Source organism: Carlito syrichta, unplaced genomic scaffold (genome assembly GCF_000164805.1).
Source record: "Carlito syrichta isolate Samal-C Ts95f unplaced genomic scaffold, Tarsius_syrichta-2.0.1 Scaffold315946, whole genome shotgun sequence".
Taxonomy (NCBI): domain Eukaryota; kingdom Metazoa; phylum Chordata; class Mammalia; order Primates; family Tarsiidae; genus Carlito; species Carlito syrichta.
The window spans coordinates 179,737-194,851 of record NW_007260042.1 but is presented as its reverse complement, the minus strand read 5'-3'; the positions used below and the strand labels follow the sequence as shown (position 1 = coordinate 194,851).

The 15,115-nt window shown below is 41.6% G+C and overlaps 2 protein-coding genes across 2 annotated transcripts in view; one reads left to right on the top strand and one right to left on the bottom strand.

Annotated features, from left to right (window-relative positions):
- TMEM206 (transmembrane protein 206) overlaps positions 1-11,254 on the top strand; it is a 53,446-nt gene extending 42,192 nt beyond the window's left edge. Inside the window, exon 8 of the mRNA XM_008073566.1 lies at positions 9,606-11,254. Within this exon, the coding sequence (XP_008071757.1) occupies positions 9,606-9,767 (162 nt within the window). The 3' untranslated portion in view covers positions 9,768-11,254. The remainder of the gene's footprint in view (positions 1-9,605) is intronic.
- Positions 11,255-13,496: 2,242 nt separating this feature from the next.
- Positions 13,497-15,115, bottom strand: part of PPP2R5A (protein phosphatase 2 regulatory subunit B'alpha) — a 78,556-nt gene continuing 76,937 nt past the window's right edge. The window contains exon 13 of the mRNA XM_008073565.1: positions 13,497-14,710. Coding sequence (XP_008071756.1) covers positions 14,578-14,710 — 133 coding nt within the window. The 3' untranslated portion in view covers positions 13,497-14,577. The remainder of the gene's footprint in view (positions 14,711-15,115) is intronic.

The window sequence follows — 15,115 nt, the reverse complement described above, 5'->3', positions numbered from 1 at the left end:
GATTTTCAAGGTATAGGATCATATCATCAGCAAAGAGGGATAATTTGACTTCCTCTTTTCTTATTTAGATACCCCTGATTTTCTTCTCTTGTCTAATTGCCCTAGCTAGGACTTCCAACACAGTGTTGAGCAAAAGGGGTGAAAGTGGGCAGCCTTGTCTTGTTCCAGTTTTCAAGGGAAATGTTTCCAATTTCTGTCCACTTAACAATGTGTTAGCTGTAAGTTTATCGTAAATGGCACTTACTATTTTGAGGTATGTTCCTTCTATACCTAGGTGTTTGAGGGTTTTTATCAAGAAGAGATGCTGGATTTTATCAAAAGCCTTTTCTGCATCTAATGATATAATCATGTGGTTCTTGTTTTTACATCTGTTGATGTATTTAATTACATTTATGGTCTTGCAAATGTTGAGCCAGCCCTGCATCCTGGGGATGATGCATGGTGGATGATTTTTGAGATGTGTTTTTGGATCTGATTAGCTAGAATCTTACTGAGGAATTTTGCGTCTATATTCATAAGGGATATTGGCCTGTAGTTCTCTTTTTTTGTTGGATCTTTACCCGGTTTGGGTATCAGTGCGATGTTAGCTTCATAAAATGATTGGGGAAGAATTCCATCCTTCTCAATTGCCTGGAATACTTTCAGTAGGATTGGTTATCAGCTTCTCCCTGTACATTTTGTAGAATTCTGCTGGAAGGCCATCCGGTCCAGGGTAGTTTTCGTATGACAGAGTCAGTTTCCTGGATTGTTATTGGTCTGTTTAGTGTCTCAATGTCTTCTTGTTTCAACCTAGGGAGGTAGTGTGATGTCAGAAAGTCCTCCATTTCATTAAGGTTATCAAGTTTGTTTCCATATAGGTGTACGTAGTAATCTCTGATAATCTTTTGTATTTCTTTGGAGTCAGTTGTGATTTTATCTTTTGTATTTCTGGTTGTGTTTATTTGGGCTTTTTCTCTCATTTTCTTGGTCATTCTGGCTAGGGGTACATCAATCTTGTTAATTCTTTCAAAGAACCAGCTTTTTGTTTTGTTGATGTTTTCTATGATATTTTTGTCTTCTATGTCCCGTATTTGGGCTCTTATTTTTGTGATTTGTATTCTTCTGCTAAAGTTGAGGTTTTGGTGGTCTTCTCTTTGCAGCTCCCTTAGGTGATTTATTAGGCTCTCAACTTCTAATCTTTCGTTTTCTTGATGTGTGCTCGTAGAGATATAAATTTCCCTATTAGAACTGTTTTCATGGCATCTCAGAGGTTTTGGTAAGATGTTTCTTCATTTTCATTTGTTTCCAGGAATTTTTTGATTTCTGCTTTGATTTCAGTGTTGACCCAGTAATTGTTCAGCATCATACTGTTTAGTGTCCACGTCTTTTTGGGCTTTGGGGAAATGTTGTTGGTGTTGATATTTATTTTTATCCCACTGTGGTCTGAGAATGTGCATGGCAAGTTTTCAACCTTATGGAATTTGTTTATGATTGATTTATGTCCAAGGATGTGATTGATCTTGGAGTACGTTCCATGTGATGATGAGTAGAATGTATATTCTGTGGTTGTTGGGTGGAATAATCTGTAGGTATCTATTAAGTCCATTTGGTTGAGTGTCAAGTGTAGGTTCTGGATCTCCTTGTTGACTTTTTGCCTCGTTAATCTATCTAGGGCTGTTAGTGGAGTATTCAAGTCTGCTGCTATAATAGTGTTACAGTCGATATCTTTTTTTTAGTTTACTTAGTAGTTGCTTTATAAATGCTGGTGCTCCTGTGTTGGGTGCATATATGTTTAGGAAGGATATTTCTTGTTGATGGATTGAACCTTTTATATAGTGTCCTTTTGCATCTTTTAAAATTTTTGATAGCTTAAAGCTTGTTTTGTCTGATATTAAGACTGCAACTCCTGCCTTCTTTTGTGATCCGTTTGCCCAGAAACTCATTTTCCATCCTTTAACTTTGAGTCTGTGTGCATCCCTTGTAGTGAGATGTGTCTCCTGGATGCAGCAAATAATTGGGGTCATGGTTTCTTATCCAGTTTGCCGTTCTATGTCTTTTCAGTGGTGCATTTAGTCCATTCACATTCAGGCTCATTATTGAAATATGATTGTTTATCCCTGTCATGAGGTTCTTATAAAGTTTTTTCTTTGTTTGCTTGTTTTCTTTTGGCTTTGGGGTTGATGTATGTGTGTGTTTTCAAGTTTCTTGTGCTGTATTCTCTGTTGATTTTGTGTTCTGCTGTTCTCTTGGGAAGTATATGGTCATTCTTTTTCTTTCTTCTGTGCTGAATACCTTTTTATGTGTCTCCTGTAGAGCTGGTCTGGAAGCTGCATAATCTCTTAGGGATTGGATGTCTGGGAAGGATTTTAATTCTCCATCACTGATGAAGCTGAGCTTGGCTGGATAGGAAATTCTAGGTTGAAATTGTTTATCTTTGAGGACTTTGAATATAGGACTCCAGTCCCTTCTTGCTTGTTGTGTTTCTGAAGACAAATCTGCTGCTATTCTAATTGGTTTTCCCTGGTAGGTAGTCTGATCTTTCTCTCGTTGCCTTTAGGATTTTTTCTTTTGTGCCTACTTTGTGTAGGTGAATTACTATGTGTCTAGGGATTGGTCGTATCATTTGATGTCTTGTGGGGTTCTCTGTATCTCTTGTGCTTGTCTGGTCACATCTTGGGTGAGATGGGAAAAGTATTCTTAGATTACCTCCTGGAATACTTGCTCCAAGTTGTTCATTTCCCTTCCTTCTTCTGGGATACCAATCAGGCATAGGTTTGGCCTTTTGATATAATTGCACATCTCTTGTAGGCTGTGTTCTTTCTTTCTGAGTCTTCTTTCTATGTTTTTTACAGATCGGGTTAATTCCATGTTCTGGTCTTCAAGTTCTGAGATTCTTTCTTCAGCTAGATTAATTCTGCTTTTCATGCTTGTCATCTTGTTATTTATTTCCTGGATGAAATTTTTTATTGCCAAAACCTCTGTTACAAGTTCTTTCAGTGTTTCATCTTGTCTTTCTTGCATCTTATTCACTTTTTCCATCCATTCCCTAATCCCTGTCGTATTCTGGTTGGTGACTTCCATTGTTTGGCACCAAGGTCTGATTTTTCAGTTTTGTCTTTGGTACACTTGAAATTGCCTGTGGTCTTCCTTTGTTTTTTCCTCATTTGTGACATATCTCTTGTTTTTCTCTTTAGTTCTGTTATTCAATGTCAGTGGGAGGGGCTTTCCTTCTGATTTTTGCTCAGTTCTCTATTCTTCCCTGATCCAGGCTCCGTATTTGTTCCATTTTGAAATAGGATGGTGGATAGGAGACTTTACTATCTATTGTAGTTTTTGAAATTTGAATAAAGTAGGGGATGGGGCGCTAGGATTCAGAAACTACTTGCAAATTACAATGTTCACTTGTTGTAGTATGTGTTCCCTTGAGACCCACTCCCTACCACCACTCTATAAGATGATGCAAAGCAGAAACCAATGCAAAAAACAACTGAACAAACCCCCTCACAGACATACACACACACCCAAAACAAACTGGAATAACAACAAAGTATAACAAAACAAACAAACAAATAAAAAACCAAGAAAATTAAGCGCACACACACATGCCTAGCACAAAGTGAACAGGGAAAAAAAAGGAATTCACATCAAACCTTCACACATAAATTGACACACACCTTAAACTATAAAAAATGAAAATATAAAAACTCAGATGAACAAAAACAAACCAACAACCACAAAATTGAAAGATGAACGCTCAATCATTCATATACTCACATAAGCAGAAAACAACAAATTAAAGAAGAAACAGAAAAAGAAAAAAGTTGGGGGGGTTGCAGATCAAACCCTCACATACACATTCATGCACAAAGGAAAAATTTTAAAAATTGATGAACTAACAAACAGAATTTTATTTTATTTTTTTGAGTTGGAGTCTCATTCTGTCGCCCAGACTGGAGTGCAGTGGCCGCTCCTGGCCACCGCAGCCTCGACCTGCTGGGCTCTGGCGATCCTTCCGCCTCAGCCTTTCAAGTAGCCAGAATTACAGGCATGAGCTACCACACCTGGCTGATTTTTTGATTTATTGTAGAAATGAAGTCTTGCTGCAAACAGAATTTTTAAAAAATTTCTAAAAATGAAAAAAACCAGCCCTCTTGTGGCAGGCTCTGTAATTGTTCCTCTAATCAGAACTCCCCTGCAGAGTCATCTCTTTCACTGTCTCCTCATTGTCTGCAGCAGGGAAGGAGGAGGGGCAGTGGAGGTGGGTGGGGCTGCAGTCCTCCCTTCCCACTCTTGTATGGTCAGGGAGATCTCCAGTGGAGAGGTGCGGGATTGTCACTTCCCCAAGTATGTACTCTCACTAGGGTGCCCCAGCCAGGCCTATTCTGAAATGGAGTTCTCCTCTTGGGACTGACGTCCAGGCTCCACCTGCATTTGTCCCTCTCAATAGTGTCCCAGCTATGTGGGTTTGATGTTCAGAGGATCTCGAGAGGAGGGGGTATGGGTCCACCCCGGACTCACCACTGATCTCTTTGGAGTCCTTCCTCCTCCTTTCCTGGCCACGACCTTTGTCCCGTGCCTGGATCAGGGTAGGGGGTGGGATGCCTGGAACTCAGCACTCCTCAGGTCCCTCTGAAGTTTGTGCTTTCAAGATATTCCCTCTGGGTCACGCTCAATCCCTGTGTAGTTGATCCGCCAGATTGGGTCTGTTGCTCCGTGGTGAGCAAATCAGAGCACTTTCCTGTTCTACCTTCAGGATGTTGGTGGGGTGCCTCTCTTCTGTGGGACTTTGCCTCTGAACTCTCTCTGCAGCCCCTGTTGCCAGTGCCCTGCCAGGCACTGAAGTGATGAGGCAAAGCCTGGAGTCTGCTGTCTTTTCTGCCAATGGTGAGGGAGAGCCTGAGGCTATAGTCTTCCCTGCCACTTTTCACAGGAAAACTTGTATCCATTCTTTAAAAAAAGGTGCTTGGCCTCTGTGACCTGGGAAGAGCCAGGAAACAAGCAGAGAAGCCGCAGCACCAGTTATTGCACCAGGGGCCTGGCCTCTTGCTCTCAAGCCCCCACTTAGACAGTCTCTCTCAGCATTTTCTTCCCAGGAAGGGTTTTGTTGATTTAAAAAAAGAAAGAGAGAGAGAGACAGAGAGACAGAGAGAAAATGACACTCGGCTTCTGCATCCCAGGAATTGCTAGCGTTCAAGCCCAGCAGCTGTGGCACCAGCCGCTGCACCAGGAAAGCCCTTGCCGCTAGCTCCCTAGCCCTCACTCATTCAGCTACTCACATGCCCACTCGCTTACCAGCATGTACACAAAATTTTCCATACACTCACTCACTCACACCAGGACTTGCATAGTCTGACTGACTCAGCTGCTATCTTCCCCCATTCAATTCCTTGCTTTTTATTTTTAATGTATCTGTTATAGGTTTTTGCTCTGTGGTACTATTACCATGAGGTTTACAAAAATCATCTTACAGTTACAACAAGTTGTTTCATTTATTTATTTTTGAGTCAGAGTCTCACGCTGTCACCTAGGCTGGAGTGAGGTGGCATGCTCATGGCAACTGCAGCCTTGACATGCTGGGCTCAGGCGACCCTTCTGCCTCAGCCTTCCAAGTAGCTGGAACTGCAGGCATGTTCCATTATGCCTAGCTGATTTTTTGTTGTTGTTATAGAGACAAGGTCTCACCAAGTTGCTTAGGCTGGTCTCGAACCCTGGGCTCAGGCAATTCTCTCACCTCAGCTTCCCAAAGTGCTGGGATTACAGGCATGAGCCACTGTGCCTGGCTGTTACTTTAAACTGAGCATAACTTAACTTTTATCACAAAGAAAAGAAACAAATAAAGAAAAAGTAAAAAACCATGCTTTAACTCCACACCATTCAAACTTTAACTTTTTGTTATCTCAATTTATATTTTTTATACTGCTTATTTCTTAAAAAGTTATTGCAATTAGTATTCTTGACAGATTTATCTTTTAGTCTTCATACTAATGTTTTGAGTGGTTTACATGCCATAGTTACAGTATTTAGTATTCTGAATTTGTTGATTTACTTTTACCAGTGTATTGTATACCTTCAGATGACTTCTTGTTACACATTAGTGTCCTTTTCTTTCAGACTAAAGTACTCCCTTTAGCATTCCTTGTCAGACAGTTGTGGTGATGATGAATTTCCTCTGATTTTGTTTTTCTGGTTTTTTGTTTTTATTTCTCTTCAAGTTTGTAAGATACTTTGCTGGGTATAAGATTCTTGGTTGGCAGTTTTGTTCTGTTGTTTTTTCCTTTAGCACTGAGAAGTCTACTGCCAGATGTATTAGAGCTCTTTAATATGTTATTTGCTTCTTTTCTCTTGCTACTTTTAGGATTGTTTCTTTGTCCTTGACCTTTGAGAGTTTGATTATTATATACCTTGGGGTAGTCTTATTTGGGTCAAATCTGCTTGGTGTTATTTGACCTTCTTGTGCCTGTTCATATCCTTTTCTAGGTTTGGAAATTCCTCTGCTGCTATTTCTTTGAATAAACTTTCTACTCCTATCTTTCTCTGCTCCCTTTTTAAGGCCAGTGACTCTTAGATTTGCCCTTTTGAGGCTATTTTCTAGATCCCATGAGTGTTCTTCATTCTTTTCATCCTCTTTTCTCACTTGACTGTATGTTTCCAAATACGCTGTCTTTGAACTCACTAATTTTTTCTTCCACTTGATCAATTCTGCTTTTGAGACACTGATGCAGTTTTTAGTTCATTAATTGTATTTTTAAACTCAAGGACTTGATTTTTTAAATTATTTCATTTCAATCTCTCTGCTAAATTTCTCTGATACATTTCTGAATTATTTGTGTTTTATTCAAACTCCTTGAGTTTCCTCAAAACAGCTATTTTGAATTCCCTGAGAGGTCACACATCTCTGTCCAGGATTGAACACTGGTGCTTTACTTAGTCTGTTTGGTGAGGTCATACTTCCCTGAATTTTCTTGGTGCTTGTGAACATTTGTCTGTGTCTGGGCATTGAAGAGTCAGGCATTTATTTCAGTCTTCATAGTCTGGCTTTGTTTGTACTCATCTTCAGAGGGCCTTCCACAAATTGAAAAAGGACTAACTGATGAGTTTCCTACGCTTCTGGTCATCGCCGCAATTTCAGCACTAGAGGGCACTCTAAGCCTAAGCCTAAATTATGCTACACCTCTCATTGCCTTCTAGACATCCAGCCCTGATGAACTTCAGGAGAAACAGAGAATCCCCAGGTTCTCAGGCACATTCCTTTCTTTCTTCCATCTCTGTCCCCCAAGGGGAAGAAGTCTGTCTGTACTGAGCTGCCTGGAGTTGGGGAGGGTTGAGACAGGCGCTCCGGTGGCCACCATAGCTGACACCACACTGGACTGCAGTCCAGAGAAGTTCTGGGGTTTGCACAAGGCCACTTTCATGGTGAAGCCAGCTGGAGATCAGGTCTGTCCTGCCAGGACACTGGATTCTCTTTCGGCCTAGGGTGGGTCTAAAAGTGCCATTGGGGAGCAGTGGCCTGTAATCAAGGGCTTGGGGGTTCTGCCTGGTGCTGTGTTTTACTATGGCAGGACCGATCCTGGGTTTCAAGGGAAAAGTCTCTCATATTCTCCCTTCTCCTCCCCAAGCAGGAGTCTCTCTCCATGCTGCACTGCCTGGAATTGGGGGAGAAGTGACACAAGCACTCCTGTGGCCGGTGCCACACTGGGTCACACCCCAACCCACAGCCTTCCAGACCAGCTTAGCACCAGGGCTCCCCCAGGACCATGGTTGATACAGCCTGGGTGCCAGGAAATTTATTCAGGACCTGAGGCCATGTCAGTCAGCTGGTTGTGAAGTAGGCTGGGACTAGGTTTCCTCCTGCTGGAGTGGTGGATTCCTGATCCAGAGCAGGCTTAAATGCTCCCTCTGTTGGCACCAGCCTGGAATCAAGGTCTGTGGAATTCTGCCCAATGCTGTGTTCCCCTGTGACAGGGCTGGCCTTGAGTTCCAATGCAAAGTCCCATACTCATTTCCCTCTCCCTCTCTGGAGCTCATTCTCTCTCCATGCTGCTCTGCCTGAGGTTAGGGGAGGGGTGGTGTGGGCAATGTGAAATGACCCTTTCTACCCTCTTAAATCTGTCTTTTCTTGTTATTATGCTGACGACAAATACTGTGATCTCTCACCTGATTTTTGGCTTGGTTGGGGAGAGTTGAGACAGGCGCTCCGGTGGCCACCATAGCTGACACCACACTGGATTGCAGCCCAGAGAAGTTCTGGGGTTTGCACAACGGGCTTTCTTCACAGATTGTTCAACTTGATGTTCCTGTGGGGTTACCATCTCTGGAGGGTTCTCTTTAGCCATCTTATTCCACCCAAATGCCAAATTCTCAGACTCACAATCTTGGAAGAGGAGGCCTCATAATCTTTGCTAAAGGAACATTTATGACACACTATCCAGCAGAGCCAGTCCTGAATCTGATACTGATTGGCATTCAGGTTATTGCAAAATATCCTGCCATGATCATGGCTTAGGGAAATTCCATAGCTGAGATTCAAACCTGTAAGCTTCTGACCCCAGGTGGGGATTCTGTGATATGGATGTGCTCCGTATCACCCACTGCCACTAATAACTACAGACTGGCAAGATGAGGCACGTGCAAAGGCTTCCTGAATCAAGACTCTGGGTGGAAGAGTAATAGCTTGCAGCTGCACAAGTAAATGTGTGAGCCAACATTTTTTAACCTCCTGTACTCAGTATGAGGCACCTGTTATTGGCCAAGTAGAGCCCTATACTCAAGACATGTTTACCTGTGTTGTCACCTGGCTTCACAACAGTCCTAAACGGTGGTGGTATACCATTTTGCGTATGTGAACAATGAAGCTCATACTGTCTAAAGTCACCCTGCTAACCTGGTCTTAAAGGGGTTTTATTTTTACCAGGCTGAGGAATTCAGAAGGCCATGATAAGACCTCTGCCTTAAAGAGCATAACATTTAATAAGGGAACAATCTATTGCTTTAAATTATTAATTTCTGACCATAGGTAACTGTGAAAGGAGTTTATAGAATAAATAGCACTGCTGAAATCCAGAGAGGGTTTTAGCTTAGTGGCTAGAGAAAGCTCTGAGACTTGGAAGAATTAGTAAATCTAGATAGGAAGAAAATGTATATCATAGGGGGAATAAAAGTATTAGAGGCCTGGAGGCAGGAATCCATGAGGTGAGTTTGGGAGGAGACAGTCATTTGACTAGATAGGAGGAGACATTTGAAACTAAGGCAACTATGACCTGCTGAACAAGAAGAACTGATGTTTTTAGGGACTGGGTATAGTTTTAAGGGAAGTTGTCTCAAAGCAAGGTCATTTATTGTTGGATCAGGTATAAAATTACTCGATTTTGAATATCTTGTTTGTACAGAACGTTTTTTGAAAAACAATTTTCTTTCTTTCAGAATCACCTTATTAAAGGAAAGGGATAGTATTTTTCTCCTCAGACTGAGCTATGGACATTAAAAGTATAGTCTGAATGAAGTTTTAGAACCCAGGCATTTTTCTTGTAACCCCAGCAATTTGGGAAGGGCCCTTGACAATAACATTGGTATGACTTAAGAATCAAGACTGAAGCAAACCAACAATGCTGTTTGTTTCTGTTTCACAGATAATCACTGCCAATCCTTGGAACACAATCGCTCTTCTCTGTGGGGCCTTCTTGGCATTATTTAAAGCAGCAGAGTTTGCCAAACTGAGTGTGAAATGGATGATCAAAATTAGGAAGAGATACCTTAAAAGAAGAGGTCAGGCAACAAACCATATAAGCTGAAGTTGCCTTGCACTGTTCATAGAACTGCCTGCATTAATGGAGGTTGTCATCACTTCCACCTTGATAAACCAAGCTGCCAGCAATCCTGTACTCACTTGAAGAAATGAGGCACTGGGAGAAACAGCCTGTCAAACTGGAACTTCTGACCTGGCCCGAAAGGTGGCTGTTTAGAGTCTAATAGAAAAGATCCAATGGATGACCTAAAAGTTATTTAAGTATTTAAATTATTAATGAACATTGTAAAGAGCTGTCCAGTGACCTTTGAAAGGATTTGTGGAAGATGCCATTCTTCCTGGTTGGTTCGTTGTATAGTTAAATTCTAGCAGTATAATTAAGGCTCTACGTATTGCCTTAGGTTTTCCCCCTAGGTTTTTAAAATAGGCAGAATAGAATGTGATTTTCTTTTCCTAAAAATCTTAACTGTCAAGATACGTGGGTTGTGCTTTGGAGCCTGTGCACTATATACAAAGAAAGGTAAATGTCAAGCCACTGACAAGCTCTCTCATTTGTTAAATATTAAATGAGACCTTAAAGGTACTAGAAACTAGTAATTAAACTTCTTATAGACTGATTAGCCATCTACTTGTCTGGCTGGAATATCTATCGATGCAGGTATGAGTTTAGAGTGATTAACACGCAAAAGCACTAGAACCGATGTACATAGTAGGTGCCTACTGACTATATTTGAATGATTTCATGAATAGGTAAATAAAAGGTTAGTACAAAAGGAACGGGTGTGCCAGTATGACTATCTGCTAAATCGATAGGTACCAATACTCTCTCATTCTGTGACCTCTAAAAACAAAAGGCAGCTTGATTCCCAAGATGGATGGATCTGATTCCTGAGAGATGTTCTAACTGCTTCCAGGAAAAGGTAGGTTGGGCATGGTGATCAATGGTGGGTGACTAGGAAGAGTGGCATATCATGTCCCATAAGTCATCTGTGTTAATTCTTCACCATGTCCTATAAAACCACCCATCATCTGAGAAAGGGGCACTCAGTATGACCCTCAAAACTTTTAGCTAGCCTTTTATAGAGACGAATATCTATTAAAAAGCCATTTTGGTATTTTTCACATTCACTGATTTAAGATATAAAAATTGTTTCCAGAATTTTAAGTTATCTACATGACCACTACAATCAAAGAGGACTTGGTAGCATTTCTTAAATTTCATAATCTGGAATTGGATAATCCAAAGGGACCAACTCAAATGTATGAATAGGGCGTTTTTCTCTCATGTCTAACTTAGCAGCAAGAAACTGTTTCTTGGTTGAATTATTAAAAGTCAACTGTGTAAAGAGATTCCTGGCTACTATTATGCTCCAGAGAAGCATGAGAATTCAAATTTTAGCCTAGGTCTCTTTGAAAATCTTACTGTAGGGCAAATGCAAAGCCAGGCATAAAAGCTTACAACAACAGTATTGAAAAACAGGTGTGTGTTCCTCTATTATTACTTAACTATCTAATAAAATTTGCATCACCGAACTAAAACTTTGTTTTCTATATTGTGCTCGGTTGAGAGACCTATTAAATGTGCTTTAGTGTAAGTAGATAATTAGAAAGTTAACATTTTACCTATTCAAAGAGAAAAAACTTTATTAGCTGTAACCTGTTAAAAATCTATTGTAAGCTGGACTTGGTGGCTCAGCCTGTAATCCCGTGCTTTGGGAGCCCGCGGGTTTGAGACCCGCCTGGGCAACTTGGCGAGACTTCATCTCTACAATAAATCAAAAAATTAGCCGGGCATGGTAGCGCGCGCCTGTAGTTCCAGATACTTGGAAGGCTGAGGCGGAAGGATCGCTGGGGCCCAGCAGGTTGAGGCTGCGGTGGCCGGGAGCGGCCACTGCACTCCAGTCTGGGTGACAGGTGAGACTCCAACTCAAAAAAAAAAAAAATCTATTCTAGCTGCTCTCCAGTAAAATAAATATATGCCTAAACCTTCTACAGAATAGACATTTAGACCTAACCCTCACTTTCTAGAGAAGCAGGGGCTTTTCATTCTGTTTTATAGTAGGATCATCTTTTGTTTTGGGGGGGTTTTTTTGAGTCAGAGTCTCACTCTGTCGCCCAGGCTGGAGTGTAGCAGGCAACAGAGCCACCGCATGCTCACGGCCACCACTGCCTTGACCTGCTGGGCTCAGGTGATCCTTCCACCTTAGCATTCCAAGTAGCTACAGGTGTGTGCTACTATGCACAGCTAATTTTTTGATGTATTGTAGAGACGAGGTCTCGCCAAGTTGCCCAGGCTAGTCTCGAACCCCTGTGCTCAGGCAATCCTCTTGCCTCTGTTTCCCAAAGTGTTGGGATTACAGGCATGAGTCACCACACCCAGCTGATCATCTTTTTAACTGTGCTGTCCCCAGCTGTCAGCAATACTGGCTGGCTTTGGGTGAGTGTAGGGAATGTGGAAGAAACACTTTGATCTGATCACCACGACAGAGGTGGCTCTGCAACACTTGCTACTTGAGCACACTATATAAAATATGAGCCACTGTACTAAATGGAAGAGTCTCTTTCATGATGACCTAGGAGTTGTATCCAGAACCTGTGCTAGAGGGTTTTGGGGTTTTTTTTTTTTGAGAAAGTAGGATTTATTGAAAAGATAGAAAAGCTCCCACAGTGAGAGAGGACTCAAGGAGGTTGCCCTTTGCTAGAGTTTTTATTTTTTATTTTTTTTATTTTTTATTTTTTTGAGTTGGAGTCTCACTCCATCGCCCAGACTGGAGTGCAGGCCACTGCAGCCTCGACCTGCTGGGCTCCGGTGATCCTTCTGCCTCAGCCTTCCGAGTAGCCGGAATTACAGGCACGCACTACCATGCCCGGCTGATTTTTTGATTTATTGTAGAGATGAGGTCTCACCTGCCCAGGCGGGTCTTGAACCCGCGGGCTCAGGCAATTCACTCACCTCAGCCTCCCAAAGGCACGGGATTATAGGCTGAGCCACCGAGCCTGGCTGTGCTAGTTTTTAACTGATGTTAAAGAAAGCAGTAGACCAGGCTCAGTGGCTCAGCCTGTAATCCCAGCACTTTGGAAGGCCGAGGTGAGTAGATTGCCTGAGTCTGCAGGTTTGAGACCCATGTGGGCAACTTAGCGAGACCTCATCTCTACAATAAATAAAAAATTAGCCAGATGTGGCAGTGCACGCCTCTAGTTCCAGCTCCTTGGAAGGTTGAGGCAGAAGGATCGCCGGACCCCAGCAGGTCAAGGCTGCGGTGGCCGGGAACGTGCCACTGCACTCCAGTCTGGGCAACACAGTGAGACTCCAACTCAAAAAGAAAAGAAAAGAAAGCAGAAGTAAATATCAGTAGTGGAGAACACTTCATAATCATGTCTGACTTTTAACTCTGCCACAGTTTCTGCTCCTCACACAAAAAAGTGCTCTTATTTATTATGGATTGTGAGATGTACCTTCCTGGGTCTATTTTAATTAAAATTAGCCGCAAAGTAAGTTAAACTTATGCTGTGAACATAGAGGGGCATAATGGAGGATGGAAGGATAGGCCAGAACTCGAAATTTTTGCAAAAATTCTGTAAAACACATATACTCTGGTAAATGGCTAGAATACTCAACCCTGGCATACAACCTTCCTATTTTTTAATTAGAATACACCCTATAATCTGTCTTTAAAATTTCTATAATCACATGTGTATGTATGTGTAAAGGGAGCGGGCTTCTCAAGAACTAAGCTTATGCCTAAGCGTTGAGCTAAGAAAAGCAAAGATGACATAAGGCAAAATACAAACATAGATTTTATTAAATGCTGCTCAATCCCCCAATGAAGATCTTTCATTACAAAACAGTTTTCCACACAACTGCAGGTTAAGAGATTGGAATGGTACTCTGATAACAAAAGATGTGAGAAATACTTGACCGAGTAAAAACATACAAGACCTCTGTATAGTCATCAACTTTCGGAACTCTACAGAGGAAGCCTACTGCATTTCCTTTAAATAAAGCCAGGCAGTGACAACTAGCGCTCTGTATCACCACACTGTGGGACTCAAAGCCAACATCCCTGGTTCAGGAGGCACTGGGGGAAGGGTAGGTTGTGAGGACTGGAAAGGCCCTGCCTTCAGCCTTTGACAGGAGGAGGAATGAATTGAGAGGCAAGCTGAGTATTCACCTGATGCCGCTGCACATCTGTTCATCACTCTGGGGAGCTGCAGGTGAAGGGGACACTCAGGAGGAACACTCTGGAGAATTTTGGTTTACTTCCCCAGCTTTTATTTATACTTTGTGCTTTAAAAAGCCTGGAGATTTAAGGTTTTTCCCAAATTCCAGAGTACAGTCATATCTTTGATGAGGGAGGGCTTAGGGCATGTAACTCCCCCCATCATATTTCTGGGCAAACAAAGAGAAGGGTAAGGATGATACCTTAGTTTTATTTTAGGAAGTATTCTTTTTCCTAGGATGTAACTAAGGTCTGCAGCAATGTGAAAAAGCACATTATAAAAGAAAAAAATATACAAAGCAGACTACCATATCTATGTGCAACACAATCAGAGAAGAATTCAAGTCATAATTCTTACCACTCCCATAATTATCTCACTCATATCATAGATAATATTCATTTCTGTGAAACTTCAGAAGTGATACAATAAGTCAATGATTAGACAATGGTTACAATATACTGTGGCCATGATATAGCGCAGGGCTATGTTTAGTCCATATATTTTTCATTTACAGTTGCCAGAAAAAAAATTGGCCTTTTAATTATATTATACTGATGAGGTTTGTTTTGTAATTTTTACATATTTCAAAAAAGTGTACAAAACTGTGCCTATCTGGCAGAGGTGGTAGGCTTTTTTTATTCGGCACTTGTATTGCTGAGAATACTGTGCATGTTAAAAGCACTGTTCTGGTTTTCTAGAGCTTTCTTTAGCTTTAGCTCCTCTAATTTTTTCCACAATTCTTCACGTTCCAATTCCTTCTTTTTCTCTCTGTAGAGAAATCAAAATTTTGGAATCAGATTTTATTTCAGAACCTGGAGAGAGGTGGTGTTTGGCATTTTGCTGGAGATTATTCACCCATTTCATTTAAATCCCTCTACTAAAGTGTGGGAGTTCAATTACCAGAAGTACCTAATATCTTCTATCAGTCTCCTAGATGTAATGATTAAGTCTGTGCACTTCCACCAACTAGAAGTTACTTCTTGCTTTCCCTCCCCTATGTGTTATCACTACCACACTACCACAACAGTGTTTGTACTTTATAGACAACAGAGCACTTTAACACTCATTTTCTCACAGACACTTCCTGTAGTCGCTGTAGCAGGCACCATTACTGTTAAAGGCAAAGGCTGAAGGGACTGGTTGCCAGGTCAGTCAAGCACTTCCTGTCACCAC